Source organism: Tyto alba, unplaced genomic scaffold, assembly GCF_018691265.1.
Source record: "Tyto alba isolate M040663 unplaced genomic scaffold, T.alba_DEE_v4.0 Super-Scaffold_13, whole genome shotgun sequence".
Lineage (NCBI taxonomy): Eukaryota > Metazoa > Chordata > Aves > Strigiformes > Tytonidae > Tyto > Tyto alba.
Window position 1 is genome coordinate 10,372,668 of NW_024881275.1, and position 16,175 is coordinate 10,388,842.

The 16,175-nt window shown below is 38.4% G+C and overlaps 1 protein-coding gene across 2 annotated transcripts in view; it reads right to left on the reverse strand.

Annotated features, from left to right (window-relative positions):
* Positions 1–16,175, reverse strand: part of PLPPR1 (phospholipid phosphatase related 1) — a 134,531-nt gene that overhangs the window by 60,634 nt on the left and 57,722 nt on the right. For both annotated transcript variants that reach the window (XM_042788104.1, XM_042788105.1), the window contains one exon: positions 11,040–11,145. In XM_042788104.1, coding sequence (XP_042644038.1) covers positions 11,040–11,102 — 63 coding nt within the window. In that variant the 5' untranslated portion in view covers positions 11,103–11,145. The remainder of the gene's footprint in view (positions 1–11,039; positions 11,146–16,175) is intronic.

A 16,175-nucleotide genomic window follows, 5' to 3' on the forward strand; every position in this document is an offset into this window, starting at 1 on the left:
ATGTTTTAAATTAACTATAAAACTATCAAAGACATTTTAATTCACATAAATGGACATAGACTTATTAATATGTGTAACTCATTATAAAATCCATTTTATCTGCTTCCAACATTTTCCCAACTCGACAGGAAGCTTTTAAAAAAACAATTACCTTATCACTTTGAATCTCATCTGCTGCTTGCAAGCCATGTTGTGTCTGAGCCAATCCTTTCATACAATTCTTTATCACTGGTAGGCAGTCATAATAAAAACTTATTAATGACCACTTCATTTTTCAGAATCTGTAGTCATCTTGCTACAGAACTGTGAATGCAGGGTAGGGAAGAAGGGAGAACTTTGGGGTTGAAAACTTTCATAAAATCCCTAGGTTCTGGTGCTCATTTTTGTCCCTTTCATTTAAAGATACCATTCTCTTTTCAACGTTAGCCCTGTCAAAACAAGTAGAAATACTCACTGCTTTTTGCTATGGCTATTTATCATTAGAAGGTTTGCTTTTAATTCAAGAATAGTCTGTCTGAACCTGGATTTAACATTACTGATGTTCCTCAAAATTCTCTTTAACAAGTCTCCATATACACAAAGGGCAGTTTTATCTCCTTCAGTCTAACTAAACCAAGGCACAGTAGCAAGAGGCATTAAGAAGCACATGTGCTTTTTATAAGAAGCTAAATAGCGGATAGTGTGGAGAAGAGTTCATGGAAATTACTTCAGGATGCAGATATTAGGAAAAAGCAGCACAGTGATATAGCTTATTGATTTACAAAACAGACTGAGGTGGCAAGGCTTGGAACAGGAAGCTTTGTCTAACATGTTGGGTTCTATAACAAGGAATGTGAACAAAATCAGCATACTGACTATTGGTCATCAACATACATTTTCATACCGGGCAGACAAAACTAGTCTTAAGGTTCCAACTGCACATAGCTCTACAATTCAGGAGGATTTTTTACATGATTATTTCCTTTACTGCTTTGTTACCCATCCTCTTTTTTTGTTGCACCCTACCTTCTCTTTTCACTGCCACCAGGCCTACGTTCTTTCTCCTTCACATGAGGCTACATCAGTTTATTAGAAAGAAAATTAAGACAAGTGTTCTTATGAAGATACTCAAAAATTAAGCAGGTTGCCTAGTAAGGTAATGTAACAGAAAAACTCAACTGGACAAGGCCCAGAGCGACTTAATCCAGCTGCTGCTGTTCTGAGCTGTGCTGTGACTGTACACCTCCTGAGATCCTTTCCCACCTAAATTATTCTGTGAGTCTACGACCTTTCATTTAACTTAAAGAAGTATAGACATAGGTCTCTTACTCACTTGGTTGACTCTGACTGCCTTTACTGTTCAAATTGTATCTACTCTGAGTTTTTTCCAAGTCCCAAGGTGTTCCCTCTACAGAAAGACATTTTTAGTAAGAATGAAAAGCCTGAAATTCATCATGATAAACCAGTGCTGGAATGTATTCATATGAAACCAACACTGTATAAAGTACTCTGTTTCCATAATTTCAGTATGTTTCCTATCATTATAACAAAGCTGCACTGATTTTTGCTTTGGCAGGTTTAAATAAGATTATAAAGATCCCTGATCAGACTACTGATTTGACTAGATCCAAATCAAAGACTAGGACAAATATAAAACTAATAAAAGTGTAGTCTGTTATCCAATCTATGTGAAAGGCTAATTCACTCCATTATAACTGTAATCCTATATTGGTCAGGCACTAATAAGAAGCTATATTACCTTTATGAGGTACACTTACACATTTTTTTCTCTAATTTTATTAAAAATGCAGTATCAGAGACTACAATAAATTAAATGGAAATTAAATCAATAGTTCCACTACAAAAAACAAACTATCGTTAAATATTTTAAGAGAAGATTTAAAGGCCAAACCTCATTCTCTCCATGAAGTATGCAAAACTCACAATGAGTCTTGAAAAAATCAAGTAGTCTCTTATACATGGCTTACACTAAATAAAAGTAGTATTAACTCAATAATGTTGTACACCTTTGCAAAATAATCACTCGTTCAATTTATGTGTTTTGATAAATTAAATAACAAGTATTGATGATGAAGATTATTATAGCTCCTCCCAGGTATGCAAAGCCTACACTCCAGAAATAAGACATTAAGTTGCAATAACAATAGATTATTTATTTTTAGGATAGACATGCAGCATTTAATAACTGGGAGAAGGAAATACATGGATAATCCAGTCATTACATGACCAAATGTTGCTATCCTTTGAATTACAGGCTTCACTCTACTGAAGTAGTGATAAAACTGACAGTAACTCCAGTGATAATTGCATCATTATTTCCGAGATGCTTTAATCTTATTGCAGCATATTTTTGGTAGGCCCATCAATAATTACTGTAGAATTACAAAAAGTTAATAATGCTGTAGAATTATGAAAAGTTAGTAAATAATTCAAACTTATCTTAAACTCCTAAGAGCCTGTCCCTGACGTGCCCTATTACATGGGTTCTCCCACTCATCTGTTCATGTGATCAGGTCATAAAGGAAATGACATGAGAAAGAAGTATATAGAAGAGTTTTGGGGTATGTTTAAAACTTTTGGGCAAAGCAGCCTGGTTCTTTGCATTCTCTGCAAACATGCAACGCCTTTGCTGCAAGGCTGCTAGAAACCACAGCCTGCCACAGGACTTTAGGTATGTCTAGTCTGATGCAGATCTTAATCCCAGCGAGTATTATAAACATGTCACCCAAAAGTAAGAGTTACAGACCATTATGAACAACCATTTGGTTTCTTAAACTGTGTAACAACTCTTTAAAAATCAACTATGTGCTTAGTAGAATATTGATTAATCATTCATCTAACAACCATTTCTAAAAATCTATCTGCAATAGAAATCTTGACCATTAAATCACTCTGTTTCAAGATGAAGATGCATCTTTATTCCTGACTCTTTAAAACTGCAGTATTCCAGGAAGAGCTAATGCAATTTATCATTGTATACTATACATATATCCTAGGTCTTAAGAAACCCCAACTTCTGAATTGGAAGTATTATTTTAGGCATGGTATCAAGCTGAAAGATCATCTGTGAGGACTCATGAACTCTAAAACTGAGGGTCAGTCTCTAATCGCTGTTGTAAGCAATCATCATCACAAGTAATGACTTCAGGTGTGTTAAGACTTGACTGCCCATTTAGCATCACATGCACAAGATGTAACAGCTTTCACATCACTGATTCCCAGCAACACCACTCTTACATACTTCTTGCAAACACATCTGTGTATGATCAGTTTTCATATAGTCTCTTCAACAGCCCCACTGAGTTCACAGCTGTGAACAAATACATGACACATGCACAGTTACCCATGTGAGAGAATATAGGATCTGACTTTAGGAATGTGATCTGAGAACTACTTGTAGTATATTCAACACCTCACAGAAAATCCTGGTGAAATACACCACTGAAGTGCAGTATGACTATAAGGAAATATATCAGAAAAAAAAAAAAAAAATTTACTGCTAAAATGCTGAGTTGTGGCAATGGACTGAGGGGAAGTAGCAAGCCTCCCTTCAGACTGCCCCAGAAGTCACAAAATAAATTATGAAACCTGAGGTGCACCAGCCATGGGAGTTAGAAATACGGAAACATACAGTATCATTTCTCCAGAAAGCTGTATTTTATTTGTTGCCACACTCTGCTGCATTCATAATAGCTTTATTTATTTTGTGTCACTCAGGTGCTGGTAACTGGATTATCCATTTGCGCTTTGGAGGGAGAAGATACCACAATTCAGAAGCTATTTGCTTCCTACACAAAGGTACCAAAATATTCTGTCAGCAGCTTGGGGAAGTTCCAGGATGGTGCTATACCTTGGGTTTGTAAAGGAAGCACAAGACTTGGCAGACTGATTCCTGAAGCTGGTCTTTAAAGTCTGTTGGAATTTCTAGACAGCAGAAAATGCCAATATTCTTTCAAAGCTAAATCGTTTGTACGAATCTGTTTGCTGTAAGACTGATCTTGATGACTTCACCCTTGTAACACTGCCAAAATAAAACCCTCCTTTTCAATGTCTGGAGTGGCTGGTCAGGAGCCAGAAATCAAGTCCTCTGCAAGCCTGATGAAACTGGACATGATGCTTAAAGAGACCTATTTCAATTTTGGAAATTCTCCTGATGTTAAAACCATTGTCAAAAAGTTTGAATGGGTTTGATATTGCAAAATATGCTTTAAGTATCTTGCTTTGCTCTGAATTTTCTCAGATCTTTCCTACTGACCAATTCTGAGAAGGCTTGATTGTTGTATTAAGGGTTAATTAGTATGGATTTGTGAGTCCATATTAATTCATTTCCACCCTTTTAAAAACTTAATGTAATGTGCAAATTAAGTATCATACTAAATAAATGCAGGGGTATTCCTACAGACCAAAGACAAAATGTGTGTTCACAGATGCAGACCAGAGTCAATGGTAAAACTGTGTCACGGAAGAGTCAATAATATGATATTGCACTGCACCTGCAGTGATTTCCACATTTTTATATATCTGAGCAAATAAATAGCTCAACATTGTGTGCTTGGGAGAGAAAATATGAAAAACCCTCAGGTCTTTGAAGTATGCAAACAAGTAACACATCAACTGCTCTACCACAATCTGCAAGAAACAAAAATCTAAGTGTACTTCTGAAAAGAGAGGAGGGAAACATTCAGCAGTAATTTTCACTGATAACATCACTCTGTTCTCAGAGGGAGATAGTACCCATGACAAATATTTTGTTGTACGTATTTTCACACTGCTAACTATTTTAAGCCTAATTAAAGCTGCCCAGTCATTGCCGAAAATACCTTCCATCTTAGAAGGCTTCAAACCTGGCTTGTAGAGTTCTGCACATATAATATAGAAAATTTGCATGAATGGCACCTGGTGTTATAACCAATTTTCTCAAAATCTCTATACAGTCAACACTGATTACTGTTTTTTCCAGCAGTAATATACTAAATCTATGGGTTTTTTAAACTTACATATCAGCAAAATGCATTTCTTCTTAAAAAGCAAGGCAAATTCAATCTTCTTAACTGCTGCATAATTAAAAAACCACAACTCCTACTCTTACAAACCCAATTATATAGACCAACATATTATAAATTGCAGTAGTTCTCAAAAGTGTTGGCTAGTTTCAGGTCACATTGAAACAGATAAAGCAGTATGTCCACAACATCTTCTCTACTACCAAATGCATTTTTTTTATTACTCAGAAAGACAATGAATTTTTGGTACCTTTAATCTCTTCCTTGAAAACTGCACCAAATTCATTGGTGCAAACCCTAAAATGTTATTCAGGCTGTGAAAGGAATTATTTGCAATGGGAAATTTTCAGGATAAAGAGGGATGGTACAAAACAGGCTTTATGTGTCTGCAAGTAACAATACAATCCTTCTTTCATTTATGTTTTAAAGAAAAATAAAGCAAAGCATCTAATCCTTCTTGGGCATTCCCTTAATCTTAATTTTAAGATGTGCTCAAGAAGCTAAGGAGAATCAAAAAATAATCTGCTTTTTTCCACAGTGACTATTTTGGCCATGAGTTTTCTGTGTTCTTCGACTAATTGTGAAGCACCTAGAAGGATTATTGTTTCAAAAAATTATATTTTAGTTTATAGTCAGGTAATACGAAAACTGCCTAGCAATTCAACAAAACAAATCCAACATTCAGGAGAGACCTACTCACTGAGATTAAGCCACTTTTACAACATGGAGTTATTCAGCCATGTGGAACAAAGGTATGTGGTAGAGAGACAAAGCAAACAATAAGAAATGACTGGCAAATGGAGAACATAAAGACATTTAGAAAGAGCAACAAAATGCTGAGTGAATAAAATAAGAAACAATGAATCCCAAGAAACAGAAGTGACTGAAGCACGGGGATTATGCAGAAACATCACCCTGATATAAAACGAGTTCCTACGAATTTGCACAGCATCTGTCACCATCAATTCACACAGCCAGTCTAACTAGAGGATCTAATGACAGGCAGTTTATACAACACCAGCATATGACATGTCCCTCAGGGCATTTTGTCCTCACAGCATCCCAGCGGAGCAGCACAGCACTACTGCTTGCATGGCACAGATGGAGAAACAAGGCACAGAGCTTTAAATAGCTTTGTGCAAGACACCAATAGCAAGGGGAAGGATTGAGCTGGCACACACAAACCACTGGAAAATCCTTCTGTTCTGCCCCAGCAGGAAACAAAATCAGAAAGCCCCACATGGTGGATACTGGATACTGTTACAGAACAGAATCACTGATCATTTCAAATATCTGGAACTTAGTTCAACTTGGGATGCTTTTTTAGTTTACATTTATATTAATATCTGCCTGAATTTTTTTGGCATTTGCTAGGACAACAGGACACCACCTTGACAAAATTAAAACCTGTACTTTGAATATCCAAACCCACGATCCTATGCTCATATGTCCTTTATGCAATTGTAATCATATCACTAAAGCTCTAATACAATTAGCAAGTGTTTCTTATGAGAGAAGTGACTTTTTTTAAAGAAATACAAATCAGAAAGTCACACCCAATACATTAAATGACTCTTACAAATGTTGCTTTGAGGACCACAGCACATAGAAAAAGACATTTCACATTCCTCAAACTACCCCAAATTAAAGGGCACTAACCAGTGCACCCAAAAGTACAAAATCTTCTGAGTTTTCAGAACACCTAAAAAAAAAATTACAATTAAAAAAATGTGTCATGACTTCTAAATTTACTTATTTTTCAGAGCTCCCTAAACCCTACCGTGATGCTGATGACAACAGGAGCTCAAGAGGCACTTGTCTCACTTACACAAATGATTTCAGTATTGCAGAAATTCTCCTGCTAAGCAGCACTTCAGCTGTTGGCTTGACTACATGAAATACTGGCAGGAAAATGGAGGCAAGCAAAAAAGAATGCTTTTCTTCTGTGCTTCTGCAAATTGAAACTTCTTTTTTAATTGTGTTTGAACTGATATTGAAGATGATTCAATCTGTCCAAAACTAAAATAGCAAAAAGTAAAGGAAAATCTACCCCACTGATTGTAGAAACAGAGACCCTGTGAGGCTGCAACATACCTACAGTTCAAATCAAAATTTTCATCAAAACACATGTAAGACTAGAGCTTTATATTTTGCAGCACTTTTCATTTCATTCATGGGGGAAAAGCGGTGAAGAAATTTTTCTTATAAAATCTTCAGTTCTTTGCAATGTGCTGTATATTGAGTTGTCAAGAAGAAAGTTTCCACTCTGCCCACAAAAGCCTTCCTGAGGGCAGAATAATGGATTTAGCGTGAAAAAGTAGACTCTTCAGATTACAGAATTTGAAAGATGCCCAATGTTTTAAGTTTTAGCAGTGTTGGTTATTGGAGTCTGCCCTTACTACCTTGTCAATGTCAGGATTACAATAATCCACAATAAAGCACAACGTGGCACATACATCAGCCATATTAAAGTCACTTGGTATTCAGTAACTGTTTGATCAGTTTAAGGCAATTTAATTAAATTTGGTGCCAGAAAATTGTAGTGTTTTCATGTGCAAAGATACACCTCAGATGCATGTGACTCTGTTAGAAGTAACTGTACATAAAAATAAATCCTCAGATAACTCATACCCTGAAACAACACAAGCCCTCAAACCAGGGCTTTGCAGGGTGAGAAGCAGGAGGGGGAAAAAGGAAGTAGAAAGCATCACATCAGCAGAAATTCCAGAATAAATTTCTCTTTTTATTATCTAGAGAGCCATTATAGTCATAACTGCTGTTACCTCAGAAGAGATGAGATGGTTTTCTTTGCAGGAAAAAGAGGAAGTGTTGCTTGCTTATTGCTTCTTTAAAAACCACCATTCAAACAGACACAATGGCTCAAAAGTTGTTTGCACGCCTTACCCCTGAAGTCACATATAGTTGTGGGGATGCTGTTTACTCATAGTATGCAACTATCCTTTCAACATCTATTAGAAAATGCAATTATCACATCACATTACACTTCCTGTCACTAATGATAAGCATCAAATATATTGCTAAAGCAAGTATAATCACTTTGACCCACCAAATTCAAAGCCAGACTGTATTCAGCTCTCCTACAAGCCCCCTAGCATGAGTTTTGTCCTGCAAAGCTAGCACCCAAAATGAGATGAAGAAAGACAAAGACCATTGTGCATGGAAAACACTGCTAGATCAAGGTAATTCACCAGTCCCCTAGGAAGAGAACTGGGATTCACTAAGCACTGCACTTCTTCCACTTCTACACCTGATGTTGCCTAGATCTGTGGGAGCTTAGTTGTTCTGACTATTTAATCCTCGACTGCAGAAAACTGGACCACTGTGTACAAAGCAGAACTCCACCATTTGTGACTTTACCTTTCCCCACCTTCAACCAATACACATGTGGATGTTATGTGGAAGGATGTAACATAGCACTCCTTGGATCAAACCTTGCAAAGTGGGGTTGCAAAATAATGATACAGCTATGCAGAGGCATCATTAAAGATGCTTCTGACAGCACTCTCCTACACGTGTCCCAGCAGGTGAAGGAAGGAGGAGATGCTCCACAAAGTTTTGGCAACAAATGACATCGTAAGTCAAAAGTATGTGAAAAAGGAAGACTATGTGAGAAATTTTTTCCTGTCATCCCAGATGCTGCTTCTCCTACTTTCTCTCATGCTTGCCCACAATCCATAACACCATCAACAAATCCTCAAACAGGCTGGTGTGCACTATTTGCATTTGCTGGAATGGATCCAGGGCATACCAACAGCTAGGAGCTCTATAGCCTTTGCTGCATGCTCAGTGTCCATCACTGACTTCAAAGGGCTCTGGAAGCTGCTGGAGTAGGGACATCCTGCTCTTTGCACTTCTTTTTAACAGCTGCCAGCAGCTAACAACATCAGTCCTCGTGCACCAGGTACTCATAGGTCCGTACACTGCCCAAAGCATTGGCACATGTCAGCTGAAAGAGGAACAAAATTGGTTTCATCTTGCTGCAACTTCTTAAATGTAAACCAAGGCTGGGTGAGAGCCTCCTGAAGGCTCCTTTCACTGATGATGGCTGCAAGCAATGCTGCAAAGAGGGGCAGGGAAAAGTAGAATAGTAGTCTCGTGTATGTCCTAATTAATTGCTTATGTTTTTAACAAAATGTAATACCAAATCTTCATTTGGTGACAAATGCCAGACTGCAATGATACCTCTTATAATACAATAAAGAATCATGTAGAAAGCTGCCTGGCATTATTTGGGAGAGGGACTCAGATTTGATAAGTGGCTAAAAATTAGTTTAACGATTCCCTATTTAGCCTTTAAATCTACTCATAATGTGGCATTGTGTTCCTAATTATTGACTGAAAATGTTGACTTAACATTTCTGCCATTACAGATTAGACATCAGATGCTATCTCTGTATTATTAAAAAGTTCATATTTTGAACATAAAAATGGATTTATAGAGTCAGGCACAGGGTTTAAGCTTTTATAATAAGCCATTCATCTTCAGGTCAAGTTTCATAATAACTAACTGCTACAAGTTAGTTCAGTGTGAGGAAAGTGAAATGGAAAAAAAAAGGAAATGTGAGGAACTGTTGAAATTTTAAGTGTCACATTTGTACAGACTGAAGCATAACGCTATTTAAAATGTCCAAACTGTTTGTGACACCTCATTTCCACCACTGCCATCACAACTTCTTTGAACACATGCTGCACACTGGGCAGTTAGCAAATATCTACTGGCAGGGCATCTGACATGATGATCAAGGCTCAGCATTTTTTTCTTAAGAGCAAATATCTCAAAACTTTTAATCACAGGACTACATTCCACAGAATACAGTGGGGGAGGCAACACATTCTGAGGGAGAGGCCTATGATAATATTTACTGACAATCTCTTTTCCTACTCGTGATCACCTAACATGTCTGCTGCTAGATTATTTTTGCATGGAAAAATATTACCAAGAAAGCAGGAACATTATTTTTAGCTGGCCTGCATGCATCTTTAGCAATTGCAGCAAGGTGTCACACAGGCGATCACTTCTCATGGTTGCTTCAAAACCACAAAAATAGGGCCCATCCTAAGCCAGGCAATCCAGCACTGGGCTTGGTGTCTGGGGTAGCTCATCTAAAAATATTTTGTTTAGTCTCAGAAGTACAGCAGTAGAAAAGAAAAACACCTTCAGGGTGCCTTAAGATTTACAGGGACTTTTCAGGCGGAATGGCTACTATCAATCATCTCTGCATTCCCAGCAGGAAATTAGATTTCCTGTTGTTTAATGCTACAATGCTTGACATTGTAAGTCTGTGAATTTGTAGTTCCAGTAATACTACATTAAAAATCTGTACTGTGGACAAAGAGGGGAGGAAATACATGTTTTCATCAAATGTAGCAGAGAGAACATCTTTTCAGACACTACCTCTCTGCTTTTGACTGATTTTTAATTTAAAATTGTGTTTTAATCTGCAAGACAAATATATGAAAGGACAAGGAAAGTACACTTACGGGGAAAAAAATATTTTTCTCTTCCTCCTGTAGAAAGAATTATTCTTATATTCATGTCAGTCTTGTCTACAGGAAGGACAATTTACATCTCTGTCATAGGCTGCCAACCAGGCTCATCATTCATACATTTAGAGGACTAAAAATCTTCAGAGCTGCTTGCTTAAGCAATAAATTTGAGACAACTCATTCCCAGGTGGAAATGAGGAAAAATGGGAAGATCAGCAATCACTTGCTGACCTACATCAGCAGTGACTGTCCACTTTCTACCAAATACCACAAGACTAGCTGGTGAGTCGGGTACAGGCAAGTCTTGAAAAGACAGCATCTACTTCTTCTTGCATGCACGTACCTAAGACCTAACTCATGCAGGACTGTTTTCAGGGGAACTTGATGGCACTGAGTATGAAGATGGATATTCACGTTATCAAGTGAAATAGCATTCTTTCTTACAAACAAAATGGCCAGCAAATTACTTGATTCCTGCAGGGCAGAGCTGCCTTCTATGTAGGCTTGGCAACTGAATACTGTGCTCACCTCAACAAAGATGAAGCAGGGTATGATGGAGTAACTTCTCTGGGTATTGTTTCCTAAAGCCATTTCTCATCACACTTCTTGGGGAGGCACTGTTCAAAACTTTATCCTGAAAAAGAAAAGGCAAAGGCATTTCAGTATGTTTCACTTTTTTGCAAACTCCTCATTTAAAACAATGATGTTCATAACATGGAACACTGACATACTGGACCAGGGATACTGACTAAAAAGAACACCAAGGTCTAACCTGTGGTCATACAAAACAACCTGAGAAGGCACTCCCTTTGCAGCACAAAAGCAAGAGACAGACACAGGTTACAATATGCATCATCTACAGAGCAAAGAGCAATAAGGAATACAACCATTTGCCTTAATTACAATCCACTCCCAAGAACAGGCTTCTTCCCCAGGATTGTAAAATCACATTTTCAGCCCACTGTCCTGCTTACAGTGTGTTTTAAATCAAGAGGTTTTGGTAACTGACTTGTGAACTTGTACTTTAAGAGACATAGTACATTAATTGTACACACGATCAAAATGTTTATCTGCGTGAAATGTGACCTGCTCAAGATGACAGCATGCCTTATGCACACAAAAACCTAACAAGCAAATGCAACAAAAATGCAACGAAGGACTGGGCCCTTGTTGCATAGCCTTTCTAGCCTGCTATAAATTCGTACACTAACCCACAAAACCCCACCTCTTTAGCATTACTTCAGGCTACTGGCTATTCTAATTAACATAACCTTGTAACAGTCTGTGCTCAGACACTTAATCTCTTTACAGCACAAAAAGTAGGGAAGGAGAGAACAGAAGACTAATGTGAAGAATTTTTACTGAGAGTGCATGTGCTTTTCTGCATGCATGAGGTAACACATCAAGAAGCTGTCTGGCTTAAATGATTTTAGAGAGAAGTAGGCCAGCAGGGAAAGAGGGGCTGCAAAAAGCAGCATGTAGCTCGGACCAGCCAGGTGTTTGCACAAAGAACGAGGCACAGAAGAGAATGGAAATCCTTTGCTATTGATTTTAACATGAGCACATCAAGCAAGAGCACAGATTTAGGTGGGCCCGACTTCATTTCCAACATTCACACAGAAACCCTGCCCTGATCATCAGCATCTCCACAAGCCAGGGCCAGAGAGGAGAAAGGAGATGAAGTTGGTGCATTTTCCAGAGGATGCTTTGCACATCTTCCCCCAGTTGTTTGACCTCACTGGCATCTGAGTGGCAATTCAGGCCTTGGCAAATGGAGCCCGCGAGGTTCACAGAGGGGTCAGTGCTTTCTCACCAGCTCTCTGCAGGGTTACTGGAAGAAATACTATTATCAGAGTACAGAGTTCAGCAGAGGTTACAAAGCCTGATTGAGGAGCTGGATCAGCTGCCAGTGCTTGCCACCTGCACCATGATGCAGGCTCTTGTCTTGACACCTATGAACTACTTAATATATTTCTTATCTCAGGTCTTCATAATTTGACCCAGAGCTGTAAAATACACAGTGTATATGATGGTTTTGGTAATACAGTTCTAGGCACAACACAACTATAGCGACTGCAGTGAAGCCACATCCTGTGCCAGAATGGCTTCTGAACTATTAACCATTGAAAAATGAGTTCCACATGAAACGAAGTGCTTGGGAAATGTTGCATGTGACATGCCTCAGACACTCCCATCCTACACTGTGTGCTGAAATAAAAATATTCTGGATTTTCAAAATGCTAGTTTTTCCAAACATATTTCAATTTAGGAGATAAAATGGGTTTTATCACAGAGGTTAGAGCCATTGTTTAGAAAAAAGACAAAATAATCCAACCTATTTGGTCTGTGAAAGAAATTTCCAACCATTCGGTTTTTAACAACACTGTTAATACCACCAGCTCTTGTGCCATGTGGATTTCCCTTTAACTTGGCAAACACATGGTGCCTGGTAGAATAATAGGTTAAAGAGTTAGAGCAGCTTACAGGGCATTATTCCACTAAACTGTTTTCATATCCTGGAGGTACACTGTCAGCACCTTTTTTACAAATCCCGTTTTTCAAATGGCTTAGTGCAAGGATGTTAATACCTCAGCACCTTCATGAATGCTTTCCCAGATCATGCTGAAATAACCGAGATTTTCCATAACACTGTCCTGTAACTTCAAGCCATGCCTTCAGTTCCAACTGCTGTGACTGCTGTGTGCTCCTAATCAAAGCAGTGGGCTGCAAGGCAACCCAAGAAATTAAGAAGCATTCTCAACAGGTGACTGAAAGCAACTGCATGGCAAAGAAGCCAAGGGTTCTTAGCAGTCCTATAAAATCACCTAATTTAATGCTAGGGGATTCCTGATGTCATAAATAATGTATCACTGTGTCTGTTCTTTTAAGCTGATTGTGCACCACTGGTTTAAAAAACTGGACTGCCTGTGGGAGAGCATTTTACATGTCAGCTTCTCTCCTATGTGATGACACATTTGTGTCAGACATAAGTAGTAAGAGACAAATAGTTGCCTGATCAGGCCAGCTAATTCCCAGATTGTGGGAAAACTCTCAGCTAGCCTGTGCTTGTCAGCTCACTTGACACAAGAGGAAAGGGGAGGAACAGTCTGATCTTGGTGGGAGCCCCATCTTTTGTCTCTCTCCAGCTGGCAGTGAGTCCTCTAGAGACACAGACAGCGAAACACAGATTACAGCAATCCCTAGATGCTTCAGTCTGCAGAGCAGTCAGAGATAACCCACTTTTGCCCAGAGAATTGAGGAACCATAATAAGATGTAAAACAAGTCTTTAGTGATACTCCTGTTTTATAATCCATGAAGATCTCTTTGCATTGAACAGTTTTCATAGTGCAAAGCCTCTGACCAAAGCAACAGGAAATAACAGCATCCGGTATTGGTTTCTCAATTTTTACTGTTATCAGTTTGACACAATTGTTAAGGAAGTCATGTTAGCAAAACTGTAAGAGGCTTTGTAGATCCTACTAGCTGTGACCTTTTAAGGCCTAGTATGTGAGCACTGCGTAAGAGTAGAATTGGTCAAATCTATTCTAACTAATTAGGGACCACTGTAGAGGGAATATTAATAATCTGTAGCTCTGGTATTATGAGGTGCTCCTACTCTTTAAACAATATATATAATTGTATAATACAACATTTGTGAATTAATTAGCATTAGTTAGTTCTCATCTTGCTCAATTTACCCCACGTGCATTTTCAGAAAGCCCCTATCTACAGCGTAGGAGGTTATTGTCTGACATCTCCTGGGAGAACAAGCGGAGACACAGAATATACATAAGTGAATTGAAAATTAACTGGAAAGGACAGCAAAGAAAAAATATTTCAAACTGAAGAGATTTTCTTGCCACAGGGATCCATCCAGGGGAAGAACAAAGAATAAGAGTCAAATAGTGGAGGAAAGAAGAATGTTCTAAAAAAAGGTATTTTCTTACAGGTTACTAACCAGCTGATGAATTTCTAAAAGCCCCATTCAGATATGTTCTAAAGCTTTTTATGTGAGCTCGTGGCACACGACAAAAAGGACATATCTAGGACAAACTAGCATTTGCTGAGCCTTTATAGCATGAGCTCCTGCAGCAGACACAGTACAGCTGATCATTGTTCTGTGTAAGCAGTGCTCAAACCAATTAATTGCTGGTCCATTCCTCAGGAGGCAGTGGCTGCCCTTCTGCTTTTTAAATTACACCCTGCACAGTTGTGAAGAGATGAACATTGTGGCTTTATATATTGCTAATGTGGGTATTTGGGCACCTGTGGAAAATACTAAAATCAAGAATCCAGAAAGGCTAACAGGCACCATTTATCATAGTTTTCAACCCATCTTTCATTTGATCAATATCAATGCGTGTTTCTCTTGCCACTAGCTCAGGGGCTGCAGCCTGAAATGCAGTGACTGCTGCACAGACTAAGACAGCGGCGTAGCCACTGACACACATGGGACATCAGTTCACTGCAGAATCCCAAATCTGCTCAAAGCACAGGTGAGGAGGGCAACCACCGATCACTTGGTACCAGGATATGATGCAAGCACAAAACATTGATTGGATTTCCCGTCCCTCTTCATCTATATAGTTGCATGGTATTTTCAGCAGCAGCTAACATGCTGTTTCAAAATAAAATGTAAATGTTACATGAGGAGGAACACAACTCTGGTATTTCTGTAACGACGTAAAAGACACTTAAAATGCAAGTGTTTCCCAATCTGTAATTGAGTTTAACCTTGCATTAACAATTTGCAACCTCTCTTGGCAATTGGCTTCAAATTATAACAATCTTCATTCTCATTGAAATAAGAATTCTGTCTACAATTTAAAAAAAAAAAAAAAAAAAATCACTAAAACTTCTGCACCAGTCCATCAAGGATTAATCTGCCCAACTGAAACATGAAATTACTTATGTCAAACCTCCATTCAATTAAGAAAACAAATTCAAACTAATGCCACTGCTGAAGATGATTATCCAAGGTTTTGCAGAGAACTGTATCATTATAACCATTATTTATTACACTAGCCCTTACAGATCTCATTCTAAAGTGGAGTCTTCTATTTCCTGTGGGGGAAACAGACCCAGAAAGAGCTGAAGCAATTTGCCAGCCATCACACAATGACTCAATGTCTAGGCTGAAGAAAGACTTATTATTTTCAGACTCCTGTCAAGTGCTCCATCCACTTGACTATACAGTCTCTACACTTGAAACCTACTTGCTAATTCCTGCACAAGAATTACACAGTTCTCACTGTACATTTAAGTCATAAAGGTTTCCTTTAGCTTGCTACTGAAACCAAACCGAGTTTTTGTGCTGAAACCATGACAGAATGCAGATCACAACTCTGCAAAAGCACTGATCAAGCATACACCAGGACACGACAGCCGCACATCCTCTCTATGCAACTTTACCTCTGGCATGTCCAAAGGCACCTCATTATCCCAGTGTAACCCTGGCACGAACAAGTATGTAATTTTGAACATGGTTACAATAGGGTTAAAATGACTTTCACAAAACTTTTTTACGCATAAACCTAACCAGTACATACAAAAGGGCCTAAGGAATCAACGGTAAGGTTTTCCTGCAAAAGGCAGTCATGTCTATTTAATGCTTTCCAGCTAAAGTACAGACATTTTTAGTGTTTTCAAAGTAACCAGTAACA